The 26,394-nt window shown below is 43.9% G+C and overlaps 1 protein-coding gene across 1 annotated transcript in view; it reads left to right on the top strand.

The window, feature by feature from the left end:
- The window catches only part of LOC147419653 (valine-tRNA ligase), a 54,230-nt gene extending 29,149 nt beyond the window's left edge, over nucleotides 1-25,081 (top strand). Inside the window, exons 2-4 of the mRNA XM_086506144.1 lie at nucleotides 21,941-22,113; nucleotides 24,352-24,553; nucleotides 24,699-25,081. Of these exons, the coding sequence (XP_086362270.1) occupies nucleotides 21,941-22,113; nucleotides 24,352-24,553; nucleotides 24,699-24,931 (608 nt within the window). The 3' untranslated portion in view covers nucleotides 24,932-25,081. The remainder of the gene's footprint in view (nucleotides 1-21,940; nucleotides 22,114-24,351; nucleotides 24,554-24,698) is intronic.
- The last annotated feature ends 1,313 nt before the right edge of the window (nucleotides 25,082-26,394 follow it).

Genomic DNA, 26,394 nt, shown 5'->3' with positions numbered 1-26,394 from the left:
AAGTTTGTATATAAGCGAACCTAAACTAGCACTAAATGGCAGAAGAGGCAACAGGTTCCAAGCTCAGCAGGCAACTTCTCCAACAAGACCCTCGATGGATTTCCTCCAAGCAAGAAGAATCTCCCCTAGCGTGTTCTCATCAGCAGATCACCGCGACGGAAGCAACATCCCCTAGCGTTAGCCATCGCCAGCAAGCCTCAGCCTTGGCGTTCTTGCATCAGATCTTCCCGCAAGCATCCTACAACACCTAGCGTTTTTGCATCAGATCTGCACCGCCATAATACCTCAGCGTGCAGCGTTTTTCAGCGATGAACAACTTGCAGATTCAGCCCTAAAAGAGGTAGCAGACTCAGCCGGGAAAGACCAGCAGATTCAGCCCTTAAGAAACCTCAGTTTTCAGCCCTAAACCTGCAGATTTTCAGCGACAAAGACCCACAGAAAACAGCCCCCAAATCAGCGTTTTTGGACCTGCAGCAGATTTCAGCCCATAGCATTTTTTGACAGCAGTAGAAAGGTTGTAAATTTCAGCTCTTAGGTCGACTTTGTCATCACCGTCGTCATTGCCAACATAGCCTAGACTTGCATCAGTCACATGCATTCAGTTTGTACCAAATTGTGCAATCATAAGTAGACCACTCTCACCGACGAGAGTGGGGCCTTCGGAGGAGTGTTTTACAACGTCTCTGGTGTTGTATCTCTCTTCTCTCTCTATCTCTCAGCCTCATACACTTACACGCACAGTGTCCATTCACTTTGTTTGTGATCATAGCATTCTCTCATTAAGAATGCAAGGCTCTTCCTTCCATAAGAACAAAAGGAACCTTGAGCACAGTTCGGAGCACTCATCTTGAGAGCAAAGTGCAAACATTCATTCCGCTGCTCTTAAAATTGGTATCAGAGCTTTGGCAGTGTTCTGTATCACTCAAGGAAAGAACAACAAGAATCACAAGAATTTTTTTTGCTTGTTGCGGTCGCACGAACCCAAGTTCGCTTGGGCGTGTCGATTCCTAATCGTGTTTTTGAAGAGTGACAGGAATCTCAAGAAAGAAGGGCTTGTCCAGCCTCCCCTTGTGCCTCTTTTCACTCTTTGAGAGCGGACGGTGCACCTAGCGGCCGGCCAATTGACGTGAGGTGGGAAAAAGCAACCTTGGTGTGAGCGCAAGGCCGTTAAGAGGTGCGCCCGTGGAAAAGAGCAAAACTCGAGTGAAGAGGAGATCCTTCTCGAACACGGTTTGCAAGCGAAAGAAAACCTTAAGAACCTCAAGACCCTCAAGAACCTCAAAACCCCCAAGAACCCACAAGAACCCACAACTTCATTGGATGGTTATCACTCGAAGTGAAATGGATACTTCGCTTGGAGGTGATGAGCATGTGAGAGGCGAAGCAGAATTTTCCCCACTAGGAGGTTTTTCTGACCCTCCGCCTTCCCCATCTACATCAAGGATTGCGCTAACTCCTATGGAGGAGTTGGACCAGTTGTTTCTGAAAAGAAAGTTAGAACGCGAAGCACGAAACGCAGAAATGGAACGCAGACATGCAAAAAGAATGGCAGAAATGGAACGCAGACACGCAAAAAGAAGAGCAGAAAGAGAAGCAACAAGGAAGAAGCCAAAGCAATACAAGAACAGAGCGACCGACAAAACAAAGAGTTCTGGCGACTCTTTTCTCAAGTTCAGGCACAGATACAAGAGATTTGGGGAAAGGAGACTCTCTCAGTCTCTTTTTCTCCAAAGCATGAAACAGAATTTGCATGATGATAAGCATGATGATGATTTGAATGATAATGATGAGCATGATGATTTGGATGATAGTGACAAGCATGATGATTTGCATGATCAAGATGTGATTTCTCACAAGCATGATGATTTGCATGATCAAGATGTGATTTCTCACAAGCATGATGAGTTGCATGAAGATGATGTGATTGTTCACAAGGATGATGGTTTAGTTGATACTTTTTCTAGCGAAGCTAACCTCGTTGTAGATTCGATCAATCACGAAGAACCGATCTTGGCTTTCGAGTTGAGGTCCAAAGAACCCCCACAGGACGATTCGATCATTCAGGAAGAACCGATCTTGGCTCTCGAGCATAGGTCCAAAGAACCCTCACAGGAAGTGTCGTGTGTTCGCATGATTAGTACGCACGCATTGTTCGAGTGTTTCATTCATGATCGTTTCCTGTATTTTAGTCAGCGTCTTTATGTGATCCCTTTTTCTAGGCATGACATATTGTACGTTGAGCAGTTTCACTCATGAATGAGCACAAATGTATGCGGATTGTTCATGAAAAGCTAAAAAGTATGTATGTAAGGAAGTCACATTCCATGTCTCTTCCTTGGCATGACACATTCGTAGAACGAGCACCTGAAAGTATGAGCACCAAGCATGCGCATTTCCGTTGTGAATTGCCACAATTGATTGCTCTAGATCATAAGAGAAAGATTCGATCTCATTGTTTGTTTGTGTGGCACTCCGTCTATTTGTTCGTCTACATTGCATACACAGTCTTTAGGGAAGACAAGATTTTTTCCACTCACTTTACATGGAATGGGTATGTTCATGTTTTTGTGTTGGAAATGGTTCATGAATTTTCAGCCATGGAGATTCTTGAAGAAGAAAGAAGCATGACTCTCGACGAAGTTGAAGCATCGAAGGAGCCACAGAAGACTTTGTCGCTTTCGGCGCGGTCTAAAGAAGCAAGCGTTGCAGACCTTTATGAAGTTCAAGTATCGAACGACCCACACATCAGAGTGGGCAGGTGAAGGGTCCCTTCCAGGATTCCGGATACTATTGGCGATCTCCCTCGACGCCATACAGTTCGGTAACAGTACCTCACTTTGAAAAGGAGGGGATGTCACGTGACACATCCAACCCTAAGTGTCCGTGGACAAGCTACAGCATGATCAAGGTTCAGTCAGTCCAATCAGTCTAGATTAGAAGTGATCTGACACTTTTTGTGAGTCTATTCGTAGACCTACATGCCCAGTCACTTAGTGTAGATGCATATCGTCTGGTTGCACACAGCATGATCATAAGAATTCCCATCAGAATTCTTCAGGGGAATTTTCCACTGCGTTTAGCCTATTTTACCTATTTTTGACATTTTTCACTCATTATTTTTAAGCGACTTTTGTTGGAAAGTAGGTAGGGCAAATTGAGTAAGTTTGTATATAAGCGAACCTAGACTAGCACTAAATGGCAGAAGAGGCAACAGGAGCCAAGCTCAGCAGGCAACTTCTCCAACAAGACCCTTGGTGGATTTCCTCCAAGCAAGAAGAACCTCCCCTAGCGTTTTCTCATCAGCAGATCACCGCGACGGAAGCAGCACCCCCTAGCGTTTTCAGGTACCATCGCCAGCAAGCCTCAGCCTTGGCGTTCTTGCATCAGATCTTCCCGCAAGCATCCCACAACACCTAGCGTTTTTGCATCAGATCTGCACTGCCATAATACCTCAGCCTGCAGCGTTTTTCAGCGATGAACAACTTGCAGATTCAGCCCTAAAAGAGGTAGTAGATTCAGCCCGGAAAGACGAGCAGATTCAAGCCTTAAGAAACCTCAGTTTTCAGCCCTAAACCTGCAGATTTTTAGCGACAAAGACTCACAGAAAACAGCCCCAAAATCAGCGTTTTTGGACCTGCAGCAGATTTCAGGCCATAGCGTTTTTGGACAGCAGTAGAAAGATTGCAGATTTCAACTCTTAGGTCGACTTCGTCATCACCGTCGTCATCGCTGACATAGCCTAGACTTGCATCAGTCACATGCATTCAATTTGTACCAGATTGTGCAATCATAAGTAGACTACTCTCGCCGACGAGAGTGGGGCCTTTGGAGGAGGGTTTTACGACGTCTCTGGTGTTATATCTCTCTTCTCTCTCTATCTCTTAGTCTCATACACTTGCACGCACAGTGTCCATTCACTTTGCTTGTGATCATAGCATTCTCTCATTAAGAACGCAAGGCTCCCTTCCATAAGAACAAAAGAAACCTTAAGCACAGTTCGGAGCACTCATCTTGAGCAAAGCGCAAACAATCATTCCGCTGCACCTAACATGTACAGGGTGAAGAAGAGACTTTAAATGCACAGGGAGTACTAGTCTATGGCAAACAAGGTGATGAAACTATTGTTGGATGCTACAAGTCTAGGGGAGGAGTAAAACAGGTTCACTTTCTGGATGATGAAGATGAAGTGGAGACCACTCACAAGAGTTACTACTTGAAGAGCCATTGGGCAAGAGAAACTACTGAGACCCTGGTAAAAGTGGGAGACTTGGAAGAGCCATACATTGCGTTGATAAATCATGGGTCAGAAATTAACCTCATGTCAAAGAGTCTTTATCAAAAAGGAAAATGGCCAATTGATATAAATCATGGATGGATGATTCGTGCAGCAAACAACTCATTAGGGGAGCTGTACGGAGCTTGTCCAAATGTAAAGGTGACTATTGGGGATGTGAAAGACGACTAAAATTTCTTTGTATAGGAGATATCTACATACCCTATTATCGTTGGGCAGCCATACATCACTGCTACTCGCATGGAAACCAAGGTGATGGATGATAGGTCAGCTTATGCAAGAATAAGGAGCAGGGATGGAAAGCGTGCAGTACAGTTTCTTATTGTTTGTGTGGACCATGAAAGGAACCGTGAAAGTCCTAGAGAGCAGCCCTTGCCAAAGACAAACAAAGAATTCAAGGACTACAGGGATATGAGGGGTTTTGGCCATGTACCATTGTAGAGTGGGATTGCAGTGGTACAAGAAGAGAAAGGTTCTTGCATGATGTATATGCAAAGGAAACATTTTCTACAGGTTTTGTAGGATTATCAGATTATGGATCTATTGCTTTTACAGAGTGTGAGGACTTAAAGCGGGGTGAACGACAACATGTAAATAGTGTACAAAGACGTTTGAAGATGAACGGTTTGCTAGAAGATGAAGAATGCATTGTAGGTGTGTTTGATGAGTGTTCTTTTGTGGATACTATGCAAGATTTGGAGTCTTTAGTGGATTGCAATTTGAATATGGGAAGTGAGGTCGTGAAAGTATGCTCAATAGAAATGTACAAAGTCATTGAGGATTTCAAAAATTCTCAAAGTGTTGATGCACGAGTGGAGACCAAGTATAAGTCTGTGGCAAAGAAAGTGAAAACCAGTGGCATTACCTCTACCAAAGGATTGTACGGATAAGATGGAACAAGTTGCTTTGCAACCTAGCCTTCGTGACCCAAGCAAGATTGGACACAAGTTCACACAGGATTCTTTGAAGGAGTTACAGGTTGGTTGCGAGGAACGTCTGACAAAAGCTGAAAAGATATGCTTTGAAGACATGCTTGCCAAACACGGAAAAGCTTTTGTATTTGAGCCTCATGAGATAGGGTGTGTTGATCCATCCATTGTTGCTTCTATGGTGATCTTCACTATCCTTCATGTACCTTGGAACTTTAGGCCTATTCCTGTTCCAAAGGCTCATTTGCCAAAACTCATTGAGTTGCTTAATGAAAAGATAAAGATGGGTATCTTGGAGCCTTCTTGTGCTCCATATTCAAATAGGGGGTTCACTGTTCCGAAGAAAAATGGTTCTTTATGCTTTATTCAGGATATGCAACCTGTAAATAAGGTGACAATCAGGAATGTGGGTATAGGGCCAGTTGTCGATGAGTTTGCAGAGGCATTTGCAGGAAGGGCAATATATTCTATGGGAGATTTGTACTCAGGGTATGATCAGTTCCAACTAGCAGTGGAAAGCATGGACCTGACCTTGGGTTTAGTAAGGATGTGCACCTTACCTCAGGGGGCAACTAATTCAGTTGCACATATGATGAATGGTATGAACAAAGTTTTACGTAACTTCATACCTCAAGGTACAATGCCTTTCCTTGATGATGTGCCAATCAAAGGATGTGATGTAAGTGATATAGATATGACTCTGGACTCTAGGGGGTGCCGCAAGTATGTGGCAAACTATATCAATGATTGTGATAATATCTTGTCGAGGTTGGAAGAGGTGAACCTTACCTTGTCTGGCCAAAAGTCAGTGTTTGGTGTGAATGAAGTTCTTGTTGAGGGACATATGTGCGGGTCATATGGTAGAAGGCCTTGTCCTGCAAAGATTGATGTAATCCAGAGAATGAAAGAGAAATGTATAAATGTCACTGAGGTCCGAAGGTTCTTAGGTGTATGCGTGTTTTATGTAATCTGGATTCTGCATTATGCACATGTAGCAGAGCCTTTGTATCAACTTTTGAGAAAGAACCAAAAGTTTCAATGGGAAGAAATGCATACACATGCCATGAGGAAATTAAAGAAGTTGCTGCTTATGTCTCGAACTTTGAGGAAAGCAAACTATGAATGTGGAAGATATGTAATTGTGAGAGTGGATACAAGCCCCACAGGAATTGGATGGGCGATTGGGCAAGATAATGATGATGGCAAGCGATATGTGGTGAGGTTTGGAGCAAACGTCCTAAGTGCTCGTCAACCCAATTATCCACATGTAAAAAGAGAGTTATGGGGAGTAGTCACAGCTTTGAAATGTGACAGAGTATTTGATAGGAGTAAATGTAATAGTGGAGACTGATTGTCTACCCCTTCTTGGAATGATCACAAGTTGCTCAACTCCCGACATTGCTATGTTGAGATGGATTTCCTACATAAAGTCCTTGAATCCAGAATTTAAGCATATTATAGGGAAAGATAATCCAGTTGCGGATATGCTTTCAAGAGCAAGGTATGAAAATGAAGAAGACATGGTTGTCGAGGGCGATGATGTAGGCACACAGTTCTATAGTTTCTCTCATGCCAAGGGTGATCATGTTTGCCTGTCAAATGCACTTGAGTCATTTACAGAGGACCTATATCAAGGTGACTGGTTTCTCATTGGACGCTATCTGAGCACTTTGACAAGGCAAGAAGGGTGGATTGATCAAGAGTTCAAAAGAATACGGAGAAAGGCCTATGGATACTTTTTGAAAGATGGGTACTTATGGAAGCGTCCAAAACAAAGAAATGGAATGCCAATGAGAGTAGTGAATGATAAGGATGCTCAAAATGAGCTTATGAAAAAGTTTCATGAGAGTCTTTATGCTGGACATAGAGGGGTATGCGCCACCTTTACTAAAATGAAAGAGAGGTATTGGTGGAAAGGTATGTATAAAGATGTATCTCACTTTGTGGAGTCCTGTGAAACTTGCCAAATGTATTCAAATGTACGTCATCGTGATGGGTTTCACCCTACTTACCCATTGGCCATGCATTACAAGTGGGTAGTAGATCTTGTTACAATGCCATTGCGCTTTTAGCAAATGAGATACATAGTGCTTGGACGAGAAGATTTAACCAACCAAGTTGAAGGTCGTGCTTTAAGAACAAAAAGCACAGAAGCCTGGAAAGGACTCTTCGTCGGCCCACTCTGATGCGTGGGTCATGCGATACTTGAACTTCATAAAGGTTTGCAACGCTTGCTTCTTTGGGCCGCGCCGAAAGCGACACAAAGTCTTATGTGGCTCCTTCGATGCTTCAACTTTGTCTATAGTCATGCGTCTACCTTCTTCAAGAATCTCTGAGGCTGAAAATTCCTGAAACCACTTCCAACACAAAAACATGAACATATCCATTCCATGTAAAGTGACTGTAAAAATACTATTCCTTCGAGAAAATTGTGTATGCAATGGAGATGAACATAGAGACGAAGTATTAAACCGTTCATCAAACACATGCAAACAATGGGGTCGAATCTTGACTTTCTGATCTAAATCAATCAACTGTGGCAAAACACAATGGAAATGCCGATGCTTGATGCTCGATCCTTCTTGTGCTCTTTGTGAAACTGTGTCATGCCAAGGAAGAGACATGGAATGTGATTTTCTTGAATGTATACTTTTCAACTTTTCATGAGAAATCCGTATACATCCGTGCTCATTCACGAGTGAATCGTGCTCAACGTACAATATGTCATGCCTGTGAAAAGGGATCACATCGAGACGCTGACTAAAATACAGGAAACGATCACGAAAGAAACACTTGAACAATGCGTGCTTACTAATCATTCGAACACATAATACTTCCTGTGAAGGTTCTTTGGACCTAGGCTCGAGAGCCAATATAGGTTCTTCGTGATTGATCGAATCTGCAATGAGGTTAGCTTCGCTAGAAAAAGTATCCACTAACTCATCCTTCTTGTAGACAATCACATCTTCTTCATGCAAATCATCATACTTGTGAGAAATCACATCTTCATCATGAAAATCATCATGCTTGTCATTGTCATCCAAATCATCATGCTCATCATTATCATTCAAATCATCATGTAAATCCTGTGTATCATGCTTTGGAGAAGAAGAGACCGAGAGAGTCTCCTTCTCCTGAATCCATTCAATCTTCACCTGCACATTAGAAATGAGAGATGGAGAATGAACAACTTGCTCTCGACGAATGACAATGGGAGAGTCACTTTTGGGATTGGAAGTGAATGTATTTTCCGCCCAATCAATGAGAGAGTTATGCTCACGAAACCATCGAATGCCCAAAATCATATCACATCCTGAGAGAGGAGAGACAAAATTTTTTCTACAGTAAGCAGCTTGTTGAACTGTAAACACACATCAAGGCACTCTTTCGTGATGAGACCGGGAGCGAAGCCAGAGACCTCGAGAGGAGATTTTTGACTAACTTCTAGGCGAACTCTCTCAACAAGAGAGGGACTGATCACATAATGCATACTGCCTGGGTCAAACAATATGACAAAACACTGCCCCGTCATATGACCATAACATTTAATGAGAGACTCATCAATGGGAGGGTCATGAGGAACTTGGGGCACACTCGTGTTATCATTGATTGCATTGAGAGAGGAAGTGGGTTCTGTGGATTCTTTAGATTCATTAGAGTCAAGCTTAGGACATGTTCTTTTTATGTGACCCTTAATGTGACAATGAAAACAACGACCTTCCTTAGAATAAGTGCTTTGCTCTTCTGACGTGATGTATCCTCCTCGAAATCCTTGTGCTACCTTTTTATCTGGAGTGAGCTTAGGTTTAGCAATTGTGTTAGCTTTACCCTTAGTTCATTTTGAGAGTTCTTTTCTGAGAGACTATTGGAAGATTGGTTAGAAGAGCTACCGTTCTTACCATTCTGAGGGTTCTGAGAAGTCTGAGAGGTACTTGTTGAAGTCTTGTTCTCCTTAGGCTTTCCCTTTTTTTGCTTCATCTTCTGTGCGAGAGCAATCGCTACCGCCTTATTGAGATCAATTGGATCGAGCACCTCGACATCATACTTGATATACTCGTCCAATCCATAAAGGAATGCCTCTTTGCGCTCATCATCCGACTTGCGTAATTGGGTACCTAGCTGCAAAACACGATTAGAGAAAGACATCACTGGCATACCATTTTGCTTGAGACCGTGCCAATCGTCCTTCAATCGTGCGAGGTACTGAGGTGGCATAAACCGCGCCTTGAGCTTGTCTTGGAAATCAGCCAAATTGAAGAAAAGGGGCGTGAATTCGTCGGCTTTCTCTAGGTGAGCGGCTAACTGTGCCTCTTGCCATGCGTGGTACCGATTGATGGCATCACCGGCAAGATACATAGCTGCCGTCAAAACCTTGCTATTTCGTGTCTTCTTAGTTGTCGCAAAATAAGCATTAAATTGATGCAACCAAGAATGAATAACCGTAGCATCCATCTTACCATCATACTTACTGAAAGTCAACTTCTCTGTGATTGGGTTGTTGGAGTCCGAATCACGGGTTGTGCCACTTGAGGAACTACCAACATCTTTGGTTGGTTCGGACTTTGAGGCAAGAACCCGTCGAACCAATTCTTGCGTGCGTAGGTCTCTCTGAGCCTCACGATCGGCCTCAAAGGCCGCTCGTCTTGCTTCGGCGTCCTCCTTTCTTTGTGCTTTTCTTTATTCTCGTGCATCTCGCTTGCGTTCCAAAGTAATGCAAGTCGCTTCTTGTTGTGCCAGCGCAACGAGATTCGCTTCTTGTTGTTGTGCCAGCGCAACGCGATTCGCTTCTTGTTGTTGTGCCATCATGTCCATCATTGATTTCACCAAAGCCTCCATGGGGTTTGGTGCAATTCCTGGCGTAGGTGGCGAAGGCGGAGGGTCAAGAAAACCTCCATGGTGAGGAAATTCTTCTTCACTACTTTCATGCCCATCACCTCCATGTGAAGTATCCATTCCGCTTCGGTTGATGACCATGCACTGTGATCTTTGGTTCTTAAGTTCACGAGGAAGTTGGGTTCTTGTAGGTCTTGGGTTCTTGAGGGTCTTGAGTACTTGAGGTTCTTGAGGGTCTTGAGGTTCTTGAGGTTCTTTTTTGGCTTGCAATCTGTGTTAGAGAAGGATCTTCTCTTCACCCGAGTTTTGCTCTTTTCCGCGGGCGCACACCTAGGCGGCCTTGCGCTCACACCAAGGTTGCTTTTTCCCACCTCACGTCTATTGGCCGGTCGCTAAGTGCACGGTCCGCTCTCAGTGAGTGAACATAGGCACAAGGGGAGGCTGGACAAGCCCTTCTTTGTTGGGTTTCCTGTCACTCTTCAAAACACGATTAGGAATCAACACGCCCAAGTGAACTTGGGTTCGTGCGACCTCAACAAGCAAAAAAAAATTATGTGGTCCTTTCCGTGAGTGATACAGAACACTGCCAACGCTCTGATACCAATGTAAGGTGCAACGGAAGTGAATGTTGAACTTTGCTCAAGATGAGTGCTCCGAAATGTGCTCAAGGGTTCCTTTTACTTTCTGAAGGGAGAGCCTTCCGTTCTTTAATGAGAGACTTCAATGGACACAAGCAAAGTGATAAACACTGTGAATGAAGGTGCTGAGACTGAGAGATAGAGAGAGAAGAGATTATGACACCAGAGACGTTGTAAAACCCTCCTCCGAAGGCCCCACTCTCTATGGCGAGAGCGGTCTACTATTGATTGCACAAATCTCTACAATGCTTGGACCAGCCGACGATGTCGACGACGAGACAGACTGAAATTTGAGAATGCTAAGGGCTGAAATCTGCAAATCTTTATCTGCTGAATTCTAACTCTATTTCGGTGACGATGTCGATGACGACGCGCTGAAAACGCAGATGCTGAAATCTGCGTTTTCCGGGCTGAATCTGTGAACCTTGCGGAATCTGACTGTGCGGCAAGGAACTGCTGCAGGAAGGTGAGATCTGCGAGGTTTGGGGGTTCTACTATGGAGTCTGACCGCTGAAAACTGAAAACGCTGGTGCTACTGTTGCTTCTGTCGCGAAGATCTGAAAAAACGCTAGGTCTCTGGCTGATCCAAAAACGCTAGCTGATTTGGGGTTTTGCGGTGGAAATCTGCTAATGCTAGGGTTGATTTGCTCTCATGGGGGGGTCTGCTAACGCTAGGGCTGATCTGCTGTCTACTGTCGTCGTGAATCTGCAAGTACAAAAACGTTGGCTGATCTAATGCAAAAACGTGAGGCCTTCTGCAATGGTGAAAACGCTAGAGTTGTCGCCGGTTCCGTCTTGCTGAGAAGTTGCCTGTTGAGCAAGGTGCTCCTGTTGTCTCTTCTGCCAGAAAGTGCTAGCGTTAGGTTTCTATATATACAAACTTAGCAAAATTGCCCTACCTAGTTTCCAACAAAAGTCACTTAAAAATAATAAGTGAAAAATGTCAAAAATAGGGAAAATAGGTCTAATGCATTGTAAAAATGCTACTGATGGGTTCTGACTGTAATCTAATGATCATGCTATGTGCAAGTAGAGGGTATGTATCTAATCTAAGCGTCTGGACATGCACAGTCTGCGAACAGACTCACAAAAGTGCCTGATTACTTCCTATTCTAGATTGACTTGACTGAACTGAACCTTGGTCATGTTGTCACAAAGTGCCCGAGAGGATGCGGGAAACCCTAACCCCGACTGCTGCTGAAAATCCTAATTTTGCAAACCCTAACCCTAAAACTTGCAAACCCTAAAATTTGCCAAAAACCCTAACTCTAACCCTAAAACTATCATAAACCCTAACTCTAACCCTCGCAGCAAACTGAGATTCCGTGAGAAGTGCTGATTTGATGACGTGGCTTGTTTCCGTGATTTGCGGCGCGAAAGCAGGGCTGCGGCAGATTTCTGCTTTTTCTCTACGCAAGAGAGAGAGAGAGAGAGAGAGAGAGAGAGAGAGAGAGAGAGAGAGAGAGAGAGAGAGAGAGAGAGAGAGAGAGAGAGAGAGAGAGAGAGGGGATTACGTTACTTTTTATTTACAAAACTCAAGAGAGCTTGTGTGAGATAGAGAGAGAACACTTTGCTTTTGATTGGAAGCTTTTGGGGCTCTGCTTTTGGCATCCCTTGTAAACTTTAAATAAAGTGGTTTGGGCACTCACTCTGTAGAGCATCTGGACGCAGTGTGTGAGAGTGAAACCCTAACTGCTCTCTTGTACTTTGAACATTGATTAATACATAAAGAAATACCGAAAGGGGCGCCAGTCTGTGGGGCCAATATCTCTAGGTACAGAACTCCGCCGGGCCAGTGCAAATCTATTGGGAACTATGAATTGTTTTGAAGTGGTTATTTGGTGCGTTCGTGATTGATTCTTGACTTGGAGTGTCCAAGTCTGTTACTGTGGTATCAGAGCACGGCGGATTTCTCTTCTACGGGAAATCCGATTCCCAATTTTTTTTTTCCCGCGGCACGTATGGCTTCACGCAAGGCTCAGTCGTCTCCCTCTGCATCCGGAGATGCTGGCAGGGATCACAACGAAGATTCCGGCAGAGAGTAAGACCCGCCTCGGCTTACTCAGGCGGAGCAACGAGAGATGAAGCGTCGTCAATTGATCGGCGATGCAACAAAGATGATGCTTAGTTTTCCGAAGAACCCAAAATTGGTAAAATATATGAGAGAGACTTCTTTTCAGGAAGTGCACGAGCAGTGGCAGAAAACCACAACACCACCCTCGAAACCCGCTCTCAGGAAACCTTTTGCTCACAAGAAATATTTAGAGAAGGAATTAGAAGAGGTGGTTGATGCATCGATTGCTCAGCTTTTTGACGCACAGAACAAAGCCAAAAAGCACGGCAAAAAGCAGAAGAAAGGCATTGACTTCCCAGGTTATTTGGGTCGTCAATCGACATTTGATAAGGCAAAGAAACAAAAGAAGCGTGTTCGATTTGAAGGAGTACCCAGTTCTTCTTCTTCTTCTTCTGACAGTTCTTCTAGCTCTTCAGATTCGAGCGAAGAAGACAGAAAAGGCAAAAAACGAAGCAAGAAACAACGCTTCGGAAAGGGCAAGAAAAAGGCAAAGAAGTCTAAATCTTGCCCTGTGAGTGACAGTACTACAGAGGACTCGTCTACAGACAGTTCAGACTCCGATGACGGAAATTTTTATGCGAACAAGACCAATTTTCCCCTGTTGGAACTCACTTCCATTGGCATAAACCTTCTGATCCCTCCCAAAAAACAGTAAATTCAGCACACTGTATTTACTGGTTTTCGCCTTGTTTTTAGCCCCAAACAGTCCCCTAACTATCCTCTGCCAGTGGGGTTTGAATGTTTCCCAAGTTGCTCCATGCTCATTTCTAATTCCCCTTACATGCTCTTTGATCTTGGGAACCAGAGCTAGTTCAAAACTTGGCACCATCTCTGCTTCGGGCACTCGATGTAGCTCCATCTCCTTTACATACCCACAAAGATACTTTGTTACGTCTTTACCTTTAAATTGGTCCATTTTCTTCACCACAGGTTGAAACGCTTTGGTTGAGGAAAGCTCCCTCCTTTCTGCAGCCTGCTGCTGTTGCATAAACACTCCAAAAGCTTGAAACATTTGCATTGTGATTGGATCATACCGAACCCCGTGTTGCTCTAGTTGCTCCAAACCTTTAAACTTTTGAATTGAGACTCTCAATGAAGCTTTTAAACCCTCACCCTAGCCTCCTTTGCGTCGGGTTCACCAAAAATGTGTCAAGAAGTGCGTAGTGCGACTAGGAGAGCAGCGGGCCTCTGATTGTGAGGGTTTGTAGCAAAATCCAGCAAGGCGTTGATGATTTGAAGTAAAAAACACACTCAAATAGAACAAAACTCCAACCATGAAAGCTCTACTATGAAAAAGAACCAATACTAACTCAAAACTCTTCTGTGTGTAGATTAGATGTAGCCTCGCTCGCAATTGTGCAGATGCAGTGCTCATTCGACTTGTTAAAAATCCTAAATTAATGCTTCGATTCCTGGTCGCGACCATCTTATGGAAGCTTCAGTACTTCATTGGAGAAGCCCAAGTAGTTATTGGAGGAGGGGTAACCCTAATTGGAGGCCTCACAGCCTCACTAGCACTCTGTAAGGAATGGCTGTATCTCCTTGCTTATATGCCCAAATGAGCTCATTATTGGCTCTAAAACTTCCCCCTCTACTTAGACAACGACGGCACCGTCGTCGATGTGGCATGTTGAGATATTTTTAGCTATTTTTTTCCATTTTTAGCCATTTTTAGCCCAAAAATGTCCCTTTTTGTCCGTAAAAAACCCAAACAAGCTGGAATAAATCCCTAAATTTGTGAAAAAATTCCATTGGGCTCAAATTTCATGTTGAACCTCATATTTCCACTTGGTAAGCACTTTGGACACGTCTTTTACGCCTGCAAACAAAAATTCCATTGGGCTCAAATTTCATGTTGAACCTCATTTTTCCACTTGGTAAGCACTTTGGACACGTCTTTTACGTCCGCGTTTGCACGAAACCTACTATTTTTGGCCAAGATCGCCCGCATTGAACTTTCTAGGCAAAACGAGCATGCCACTTCGAAACACTTGACATTTGTACATTCCTAAAGCAAATTAGGCATTCTTTCATGTGGTAAAACATGCAACGGTACCACGTCTCTGTCCTGGCCTGCCCGACAAGGTATGTATACGCCTGCAACCATGGCATCCGTTTTCGTATATTTCACACTATGTGTATCATAGCATTTGGTCCCACATAACAAAAGCATTGAGAGTGAGGTAGATATTTTAATTTCACATTATGAACGTGCCACGGCATGACAACGTGGTAATGCCTATGTGCTGAATTCTATAGTGTGCAAGGGAGGGTATGCAACTAAGACCGGCCTGGATCTGCACGTCCTGCTAGAGGCTCACAAAGGTGCTAGGCTAGGTCCTAAGCTAAGATTCATGCTAGACTGTAGCAGAAGCATGTCCACATAGCGCAAGTGAAGTGCGCATGTGATATCCCTCCCTGTTAAAGGTGAGGCACAACTGCCAAACTTCTATCTTTGGATTCTTTCAAGACTTCTGATGCTGACTGCTTTTGATGCTTGTGGATGCATAAGCCGATGGAAACTCCTCCAAATGGGTTGGTACTGTGGATGTAGAGACTATTGCGATGTAAATACTGACCACACGAGTTACTAGATAGCCATACTATTGTCGCAGAATACCAGCCTTGGTTTTGACTCTCCCTTGTGAGCAAGTATTACCACTCGAATAGTCATGTCGTGAAAACATTGCGGGTGAAGTTGAAAGGTAAGGGTGCTTGAATGTATTCGCAAGGGTTGCTTGTCGACGGAAGTGGATGCACGCTACATGCGAAAGCGAATGCAGAAGAGGGTTAGGGATCCTGTCTCCAACTCCTTCCATATCCACATAGGTGGCAAGTAGATCTGGGTACTCAAGATTTGGGTTTTTGTGTATCCGATTGTTGTGACTTGAGCTATGGTGGGTGTAGCCTGAGGCAATCCATGGCTTGGAGGGAGCGCAACAGAACAAGTTGAACGAGAGAGAGAGAGAGAGAGAGAGAGAGAGAGAGAGAGAGAGAGAGAGAGAGAGAGAGAGACGGTAGAAAAATAACACGCAACTCTACTTTTTTTTATTAATGGAAGCCTTTACATAGCCTTTGGAAGGTGATGTCTACCTCACCTTTTATCATATGCAAACTTAACTAACTAATGGTCTGTACCTGCATGCCTTGAGACTTGTTCTCACGGGCTGACCAATAAGCTGACCAATAAGGGCTTCAACCCAACAATCCCCCCCTCAAGCCCGAACTGGACAAGCAACTCATGATACCTCGAGTTTTTGGTGTACTCGTCAACCGTGAGTTTTAGGTTTTCTCACAACCAAAGGATTTCTGGTGTATCCATAACCTAGTGCTAGAAAAGTAACCCCCCCTTGAACAGATAGGGTGTAGGTCAAAAAAGTTAGCTACCAAAAATGGAGTTTCTAGTTCACTGCCAAACCTTGGGTTTAAGGTGCACCCACTAACCTCATGAGAAGCGGTAAAAAAAAAAAACAGGCTGAGAACTGACAAAAATTGGGAGGTCTTACCACTTATCTGTATAATGGCAGTGTCTATAACCCGTACAAAAGTTTTGTTATCATGGCATGACTGACATATGATGAAGTAAAAAGAGGATTTGACTGGAAAGTTTATGATGGTTTTCATAATAGACAAAAGAGGACAGCTCTATGACACCAAAAGTGACAAAAATTAGTTTTGAAAACTTGTACTGTAGTCTCGAAGGAGATTCTCCTTTGTTCTGGCAATTGTCGATGTGTTCGAACATGTCGTAAAGCTTGCTTGGCACTTGGAACATGCCTATGCACTGCATGTATTGCAAATGCAGGTCTATCACCTTCTTGATCTTCAATACCAAATAAATCTTCATCGATTATAGTCCCAAGAACCTGACTTGATTTGACACTCACTGGCACATGATGCATGTCATATACCTTTGCTTGGGATGACCGAATGGTTATACTATTGTACATGTTGGTGTTTACTGCTCACGCCACCAAAAACAGGGGAGCTGTAGTCCTGCGTGTCGATGTGGAATGATTTGTCGGTCACCGTCTGCAACTTGCTTATCTACTAGGAGCATAGGATGTGGATAAGTTGCTCGAGGGACTGAGGGTGTGAATACACCTTTGCTCAAAGCCAATTGAGTGGCCACTTTAAACGAGTGTGCGAACTCACAAGGAAAAAAAAAAAATGAGCTTCTGTTGCAGACGACGAGCAGTGAATAACAAACAGCAGCGCGATGTCGTCTTGATTCTGAGGAGCCTGTAGAGGCCGATTTGGGGTCGCTCAAGAGTCGGGATCGCTTCAGTAAGCCAGGGCGATGCTGTTCATGCAACCTTTGTGCGATTTGATGCAGGTCGTAAGCCTGCTCTTGCCTGTGTAAGCGGCCGTACCCACGTGCTGACTCGAATCGAGGCCAACAAGGCTCTGATACCAATTGTTGTGACTTGAGGTATGGTGGGTGTAGCCTGAGGCAATCCATGGCTTGGAGGGAGTGCAACAGAACAAGTTGAAAGAGAGAGAGAGAGAGAGAGAGAGAGAGAGAGAGAGAGAGAGAGAGAGAGAGAGAGAGAGAGAGAGAGAGAGAGAGAGAGAGAGAGAGAGAGAGAGAGAGAGACAATAGAAAAATAACACGCAACTCTACTTTTTTTATTAATGGAAGCCTTTACATAGCCTTTGGAAGGTGATGTCTACCTCACCTTTTTTCACATGCAAACTTAACTAACTAATGGTCTGTACCTGCATGCCTTGAGACTTGTTCTCATGGGGTGACCAATAAGCTGACCAATAAGGGCTTGAACCCAACATCGATGTCAATCTGCGTTCAAAGACATAGCAATGAAGACGGGTGTTGGTACTGGATGCGTGATATTGAGGGTGCTGAGAGGCTAATAAGTCCGAGGTAGGGACGTGAAGCTTCGCGAAGCTGAAGCATGCACAGAGCTCTGATACCAATGTCAGATACAACGGAAGAGTTTATGGATTTAGCTCGGATCTAGTACTCCGCACAAACACAAGGGACACTTTACTTCGCTTGAAAGAAGTGAACTGAGATGAATGAAAGAGAGAGATGCAAAGAGAGAGAGAAAGAGACGACACGTCATGTCGGGTCCCAACCACCCTCAAGGCCCCTTTTGCTCTGTTGCCAGAGCAAGTACTTTCTGTATTCTTGCACAATGCTGATACAATGACTAATTGCCGACATGTTGATGCTAAGGGGTACTGATGCTACTGATGCTGGTTTCTACTGAGATATTGAAGATACAAATGGGTACTGAGGTACTGCGGGGTTCTGTGTCGACGACGATAACGACGACGACGAGGTACTGATGGGTTCTTTGTCGACAATGATAATGATGAGGAGGTACTGATGGGTTCTGTGTTGACGACGATTACAAGATACTGATGGGCTCTATGTCGACGACGATTATGAGATACTGATGGGTTCTATGTTGACGACGATGACGACCACCACGAGGTACTGATGGGTTCTATGTCGATGACGACGACGACGACGACTAGGTATTGAGGGGTACTGTGGGTACTGATGGGTTCTGAAAGTCCTTATGCTGAGCTAGGCAGGAGCCAAGCCAGAACACAAGGGTTCTAGATGCTGGGGTATTGTGTCGACGAAGATCATTGCGACGACAACGACGACGATGAGGCTATGGCTGAATGCTGAAACCGCTAGTGGCTCGAATCTGCAACCATGACGAGGCTAGGTGCTGAAGTCTGCTGGCGATCATAGGCTGAATCGTTTGCTGTTCGGGCTGAAAACTCTGATGCTCAAGGCTGAAAACGCTGCTGAGAGAAGGCTGAAAATGCTGGCTGTGCTGGCCCTGCAAGCTCTGAGCTGCAGGCCCCTCTTCTTTTGTTGCCTCTTTTGCCTCTCCTAGCACCCAAAGGCACGCATATATATGTGCAACAATCTGGGTCGAGCAAGCTCCAATTCAGCCCCACGACCAGGGAATATGAAAAGTCATTTTAATAATAAAATGTGCACACAAGAGGCGGTTCACACGCGGTAATGCCTATATGCCGAAATACTATAGTGTGCAAGAGAGGGTATGCAACTATGACCGGCTTGGACATGCACGTCTTGCTAGAGGCTCACAGAGGTGCCAGGCTAGGTCCTACTCTAAGACTCATGCTAAACTGTAGCAGAAGCATGTCCATGTAGCGCATTTGAAGTGCGCACGTGACAAATCTCTTTTGGGAAGTTGCTTTTCGAGAATCGAGTTGTGCTCCGAGCGTCGAAACTTCGAAGGTAATGTTTTTCATGTTTTGGTCTTTGAGTATTTGTTTGCAGGAGTACTTCCTTGTTTTTTTCTCAGAGAGATCCTTCTATTAGTTAATGAAACTGCCCATAGGGCTACAACCACCTCTACTAGAGAGGGCTACAACAATCATAAGAGGAGACTCTCCCAATGAAAAAACAACATATGTACAATGAGGCTCAATCAGGAGATGGGAGGAGGGAAAAGCCACAGAGGTGGACGGTTGTGCCATCTGAGCACACCCTGGACCATGGTGAAGAAAGGCAGAGTCAAAAGAACGCCTCTCTACGCTCCCGCATGCGGTCGGAACTGCCCTGGAATCTCTCGAGAGTATGGATCAGCTCTAGCCAAAAATCTCGAACAGTCTTTGCTGGTGGCACAAGGTGAGCCTCAAAGATGCGGAAGCAACTGGCCCGCCAGATGAACCAGAGTGTCGGGCCACAGACGAGCTCCCAACACTCCTCTCTCTCACTGCACCACTCATGTAGAGTAAGCTCTGTAGCAGGAAGGGGTGTAGGTCGATCCCCCCTGTATCACTATCATCCTGTTGGTGGAGGATAACTCAAAGTGTAATGCAGGGCCCGTGAGAGTGGACCAAGCAGGTGCCCCCCAAGTGTATTGCCGTGCTATGGAAAGAGCTGGCATCAGCCGAAGGACTCGAAGCCACACCTGCTGTGCCATAGGGCAGTTCCAAAGACAGTGACGCTGACTCTAAAGGATGGTCACAAGCTGCACATGCTGCCGAGAGGCCACTATGTACAAGCCAACTCCCCACTGCTGTAGCTCTATGTGCAACCAGCCACTGGAACAACGTGACACGCCGCTGTTGTCTAGCGTCCCACAACCTCGCCCAAAAAGCTGTCAAGAACTCAGCTGTGAGACCCTCCTCCTGCCAATGAAGTGCTGCAGCAGGATGAGACTATCTCCGTGCTGTTGATATGTGACGTCCCAGTCGAAAAGTGTGCAAGAGTACTTCCTCTTCGAGAGGGAGTAGGAACAGAGGAAAGCACGAGCCTTCGTGTAAGGTGCAATGGAAACGAATGTTGTTCTTTCTCAAGATGAGTGATCCGATCGTGCTCAAGGTTCCTTTTACTTACGGAAGGGAGAGCCTTCCGTTCCCTTAATGAGAGAGTGCAGGCGATCACAAACAAAGTGAATAGACATTGTCCGTGAAGGTGCTGAGATTGAGAGATAGAGAGAGAAGAGAATACGACTCCGGGAAGTTGTCAAACCCTCCTCCAAGGGCCCCACTCTCTATGGCAAGAGCGGTCTACTTATGATTGCACAAATCTCTACAATGCTTGGACTTGCTGATGATGTCGACGACGACGAGACGGGCTGAAATCTGAAAACACTAATGGCTGAAATCTGCAAATCTTTATCTGCTGAATTCTGACTCTGTCGGTGACGATGTCGATGACAATACGATGACGACGCGCTGAAAACGCAGATGCTGAAATCTGTGTTTTCCGGGCTGAATCTGCAAACTTCGCGGAATCTGACCGTGCGGCGAGGATCTGCTACGGGAAGGTGAGATCTGCGAGGTTCGAGGGTCCTACTGCGGGTACTGACTAGTGAAAACTGAAAACGTTGATGCTAACTGAGGTCTTGTCGCGAAGATCTGCAAAAACGCTGATGGTCTTAGGTTGATGCAAAAACGCTAGGGCTGAATTCTGCCGTCGCTGTGGATTTTGCTAACGCTAGGGCTGATCTGCTATCTGCGGGGGAATCTGCTAACGCTAGGGCTAATCTGAGGTTGTACTGTCGCCAGGCTGCTGCAATGCAAAAACTCTAGGCCTCTGTGGGGGTCTTGTTGAGAAGTTGCTTGTTGAGCAAGGTGCTCCTGCTGCCTCTTCTTTCTGCTTTTCTTTCTTTTCGTTCCTTGTCTGCCAAGCGCGCTTGTTCACGCTCGCGAATCATCCGTTCCTCAGAGGCTGCGTGTTGTTCTTGGCGCTCTGATACCAATGTAAGGTGCAACGGAAGTGAATGTTGAACTTTGCTCAAGGAACCCTTGAGCACAGTTTGGAGCACTCATCTTGAGCAAAGTTCAACATTCACTTCTGCTGCACCTTACACTCTGCAAGAGAAAAGCGCTTTGAGGAATTAGAGCTAGATCAGCCCAAGTGTTTCACACCTCGAGTTTGGGAATAGGTCCATGGATCTGAGCTCTCGAGTTGGGATCCGGAAGTTGAGATTATCAAGGAAGGACTTCACATTTAAGAAAGCAGAGTTATTTTGTAGGAAGACTCTGGGAATAGAGTTGGAAAAGAGTTGCAGGGATACCATGCCCTGAGTCTGGAAGGTGAGATTTAGAGGCGAGAACCTTGGTTCTGAAGGATTTGGAATAAGGAATTGAAGTTCCTTGGAATAGGGTCTTGCCCTAGGAATAGGAAGCTGAGGCTTTTAGGAACCATTGAGTCTTCTTCTAGAACGAATTTGGTAATACTTTTGGTTGAAGTGCTTGATAGACTTCTCCCCGGTAATAAAGATACTTTTACGGGGGCGGGGGGGGGGGGGGGGGGGGGGGGGGGGGAAGGGGGGGTTTGGGGACCAGCCCATCTTGTGGCCCCCAGTATTGTGTCAATCTTCTCACTCTCTCTCTCTCTCTATATCATCTGGCTTCAGTATGAAGTGATAAGTGCTATTTATCCGAGTATATTTTATATTGTTATGTGCTCCCGTTTGTGACAGTACCCTCTTTATAGGGGAGATTTAGCCCATTTGGCAGTTTACAATCTAATAGGAGGATTTTTTCTATGCCAAAAAGAAAGCAAGAACTTGTCTTGCTTTATAAAATCTTTTTTTGAGATTAATAGAGCCATGTTCTATATGAAATAATTTTACACTCATGTCTACTTGTTCATCTCGTATTGGCCATGCAATTGTCTGATCAAAGGTTTGATTTTCACGTACAGGTGTTTTGGGAGATGGTAACGTGACACTTGAATCGCTTACAATATTTCGTACACATGAGTGGTTTGGAAAGCCCTCAGTTTACTTTAGGTGTCAAGGGGAAGAAAAAGTTTACCTACCTGACGTTGTTGTCAAGGACCAACAATATAACTTTATTGGTCAGGAATCATGGCAGGTAACATGCTTTACAAGGATGTAACAAAATTTTTACTTGAAATTCATTTTTTGAACACATTCTGTTTTTTTTTAATGTTTTTCACTTGACAGACACGTAACACAGCACAGCAAAAAGGTGTGGGCTTTTTCAGCTTAAAATCTTTCTTAGCTGATTTATAAACGTCAGTGCTTTAGTAACAGACTGCTTCCAGCTTCGTTGAACCTTAACTAGAACAAATTAAGAAAGAATGAAAAAAGAAGGCAAAGATGGCATATGAGACTAGGTCAAAATGTACAAAACTTCCACACTTTTAAGTGCCATGGGAACCGAAAAAGCTACAAAATAGTGTTTTCATTAGTCACAACTGAATGTCCGTACATGTGACGGGTGGCTGATAGTACCATCACTATATACCCCCTTATCGAATGCGATCTTTCCCTGTATGGCATGGAGGTTCAAGAATGTTCCTAGACAGCGACACTTCCCTAATGATATCTGCAAATGTAGGATGTTTTCCATGGGCAGTGGCAAGATGGGCTTTCTCAAAGTGACTGCTGATGATAAGTGGCACCTCACTACAAGTCTTTTCTGATGTTTTGTGAGGATCTCCTGAATCTGGCTCATTGACATCTTTGTCTAGGAGTCCTGGCCATGTTCTTTTGGGAGGGGTGGCTGTCTTGAATGTATGTCTGGTTGCCCCAAGAATTACTTCATTAATTGGAATAAACGCTTGCAAAAACCACGTGAGCAGTCTAGAAAGTGTTATTTCATGCTGGTAATCATGATATCAATTTAATATCGAGACAATGCAGGGATTCTTTGTTTAATTTCTTAGGTCAGACACCTTACAAGTCGAGGATACCAAAAGTGCACGATATTTATCTAGCAGTCAACTGAATTAAGAATTTTAAAACTATTCGTTTGGTTCTTATTTGATATCAATGTTTGTTGACCTCTTTTGCTGCATAGTTTCAAAGACCATGTTATTATGTGCACAGTCAGCTGAATTAAGGATTTTGAAATGCTGTGCCAGTTATTATTTGGCGTTAGGTTTTGAAAAACTTCATTTAGAAAGACCATATTGTTTGGAGAACAGATCTGGAAACCGAGTTTCAAGATTGACAATGAGAGGAAATGATGCATGTGTGGACTAAGTTTAAGGCTTGTATAAAATGGACAGTACGAACAACAAAGTAGAAGGGGAGTGAAAAGGGGCCAACAAAGGAGCAAGATTTCCAAGATCTTGATTTCGTGCATAGCTGATGGAACATAGGGAAGTCTAGTTAGTCGTCTCCCTAGAGTTAGGGTGTAAACTCGTATCTAGGCTAAGGTTTAAACAGGCAAAGTTGAGCACTTACACATGAGGGCAACCAATAATTGTGCATTTGTCTTGGTTGGCTCGAGGTCTTGAAATCATTTGGTGCTACTGAATAGGCAGTGATGAATTGCACGAGCAGAAACTACACAATCTTAAAAAAAACTTGAAAGAACTGGACTTGATTTTCAAATCGAGACAAGATAACATGCACATTGAGCGACCAAAGGTGGAGTCCTTTTTGGAAATGCACTGGCCCCCAGGTTAGGCGCACCCGGCAGTATTTCTATATTTATTGACATCTTGAGCATGTTTCTGTTAAGAGGTTTCGAGGTCATCTCCAAAGTCCACCTTTTCTCGTTTCCGTTTTGTCGTTTCTTCAAGGAGTACACAAAATATCTTTAAAAAGCTGTTTGTAAACCGTTTAAATAAAATGAGCAAGCGGTTTCCGTCTTTGATGGCCTTGCCGGTCTCGTTCCCATTCCCCATTCCAGGTAACTATGCCTGGTTTTCCCTTCTAGATCTAGTGATGCCCTACCTACTGAAATACAAGTACTAAGAAAAATCATGAAATTGAATACACCAATAGTTCCCACTCACATCAGATGCATAATTCTAGTAGTGTGATGTTTCATCTCAAAAGTTTCTTTGATTAAAGTTTCTCTTTTAGTTCATTGCTCATTTCAGGTGTTGAGAGAATGCAGCTTTGTCTTGCTGCAAGAGCTAAATTAAAAGAGGAATGTTCTTTCCTGTGTTTTACATCTTTGTGTTAACAACTTTAGATTTGAGTGCCTGGTAAATATGTGACCGATTTTAATGAGCAAAGCTTTTTTTAGTGGATTTTGTTCATGCATCTAGGGATGTTGAAATTTTGAATTTTTTGCCAGGTCAAATACTGGGTCTCATTAGTGTTATTGTTGATTTTATCTTTGCTTTGAAAGCCGTTGACAGTATTGGAGGGTTCAAAATGCAAACGCTGTGGTGTATATGAAGAAGATCAAGTTAAGCATGATGATGTTTTTGATGAATGGGAACTATGTCCAATTCACTTCAGCCCTGAACCTGAGGGTCGTTACAATCACATCAAGGACAAGGAGTTGAACATAACCTTCATATGTACTCACTGCCATCCCTCAGATGCAAGTAAGATTATTGATTTAGTTTTTTGGTTTTTTTCTGTTTGTGTGCCTTGCTTTTGTGTTTTTGTGAGTGTCTTGGCCTCTCTTATATTATCAGGCTTTTCTGACCATATGAAGGTATAATAATTGTTTTGTCTGGAATGCGACAGAACCTTCTGTGGAACCAGCTGCTTTTGATGGTGACCAGAAGAATATGGCAGGAGCAAAGAAATCTCCGTTGGTTTTTGTTCTGATCTTTTTTGGCATGGTGAGCATCATAGTACTGCTTTATGTGGGGTACATGAAGTGGCAGGAAAAGAAAAGGGAGGAACAACAAGCCCGTTTTATCAAGCTTTTTGAGGACGATGAAGATTTAGAGGTGGAATTTGGGTTGCGTGATTGATTTTGAAATAAAATTTACGCAGAAGGCACTTATCAGTTTTCGAACAGGGCAAAGTGAGGCTACACTGTGGAACATTAACTTTGGCTCTTTTCAATGGCATCTTCCTCTCCTAGTCGAGAATTTCCGTCTTTTGGGTTAGGTTAGCATGAAAGGAACGACGCCGACTCAACGTGGATATTGAAGGGGCGTGTAAATTCAAACAGAGAATTGTTCAACTGGGTGCTTCGGCAAGTGTATTGGCTTGCCTACAGGCTTGATTTCAGGTCTGTAGAGGATTTTCCCTTTTAAGTGTAACAAATGCTGTCCATATACCTTCATCCCACTATAAGTAATAACTTCAAATTGATCTGTTTATTCATGTATCCAATACCTTTGCCCCAATATAAATGCAATGAAATGTATTGTAGCTATTTTTCCAGTCATTGTCATAAAGGTGGTTACAGAACTACAAAGCGGCATTTGCTGTCGGGAACTTCTAGTACATAGCAAGTGTAGACTTTCCTGCATAGCTGAAGACTGTCTTATAGTCTTGAAAGTTGTCCTGCATAGCTTAAGACTGTCTTTTAGTCTTGAAAGTTGTGCTGATTTTCACGGCTTGTGGCCATGGCTTTCCTTAAAAATTGCCTTCAACAAGCCAAAGGTAAACCGAAAACTTAGCATTTAGGCTGTTTCACTAGTGGAGTCTGTTTATGATGTCGAAGCCATTTGCTTTTACTTCATTTCTTCATGTTTTTGATTGACAATCCAGTGATGCATGGCCTGATGTGTCACTCATGTTGCTATCTTTGTTGTTACTCTCGTGATTGTTAATGCTAAGGTCACTTACCTAGGCCTTGTTCAGTGGTCTATGGAAACCTCTCCAAGCATGACATATCCCTTTTCTCTGTTGGCCGTCTCGCTTGCGCGAGCTAGTTTTACAGGATTGCGCCCACTCACCTCACACCTCATGTCCACAAGGGTTGAACTATAGTGGGTGTGCCTAAAGGCCCTCACCTTAACCACTAGGACAACACCCTTTGGACCAAGCCGGTCTTATACTACGACATCATTGCTCATGTCAATATCTATTTGCATCATTGCTTATGCTTGTATATACACCCCAACTCTCATAATGAAACGTGTTATGTTGTTATGCTCATTGGTCTACTCTCTATCCATTCTCAATTCTCGACAAACATATGGTCAGCTTTCACAAAGTAGGTCCCACGAATCAAACATCAGCATTCTTGCCAGAGTGATGCTCGAGTTGCCTATTGATGTTGAAAATGGTAGAGGCTAATAAAAAAGGGGCTTGGTAGTCCTATTATGGTTTCCCCTCAAAAAAATACAATGGTAAAGCCTTCCTCCAAGTAGATAGATTTTAAGATTTATTTTGGGAGGAAAATTTGAATCAAATAAACTAGCGTTTTTGTTTGTTTCAATTTGAAAATTTTCCTTGATTGCTTTCTTAATACTAAAGGTTT

This window comes from Adiantum capillus-veneris, chromosome 29 (genome assembly GCF_014529385.1).
Source record: "Adiantum capillus-veneris isolate H3 chromosome 29, ASM1452938v2, whole genome shotgun sequence".
Classification (NCBI taxonomy): domain Eukaryota; kingdom Viridiplantae; phylum Streptophyta; class Polypodiopsida; order Polypodiales; family Pteridaceae; genus Adiantum; species Adiantum capillus-veneris.
Note: the sequence above shows the minus strand (reverse complement) of the source record. Positions and strands in the feature narration are given on the sequence as shown.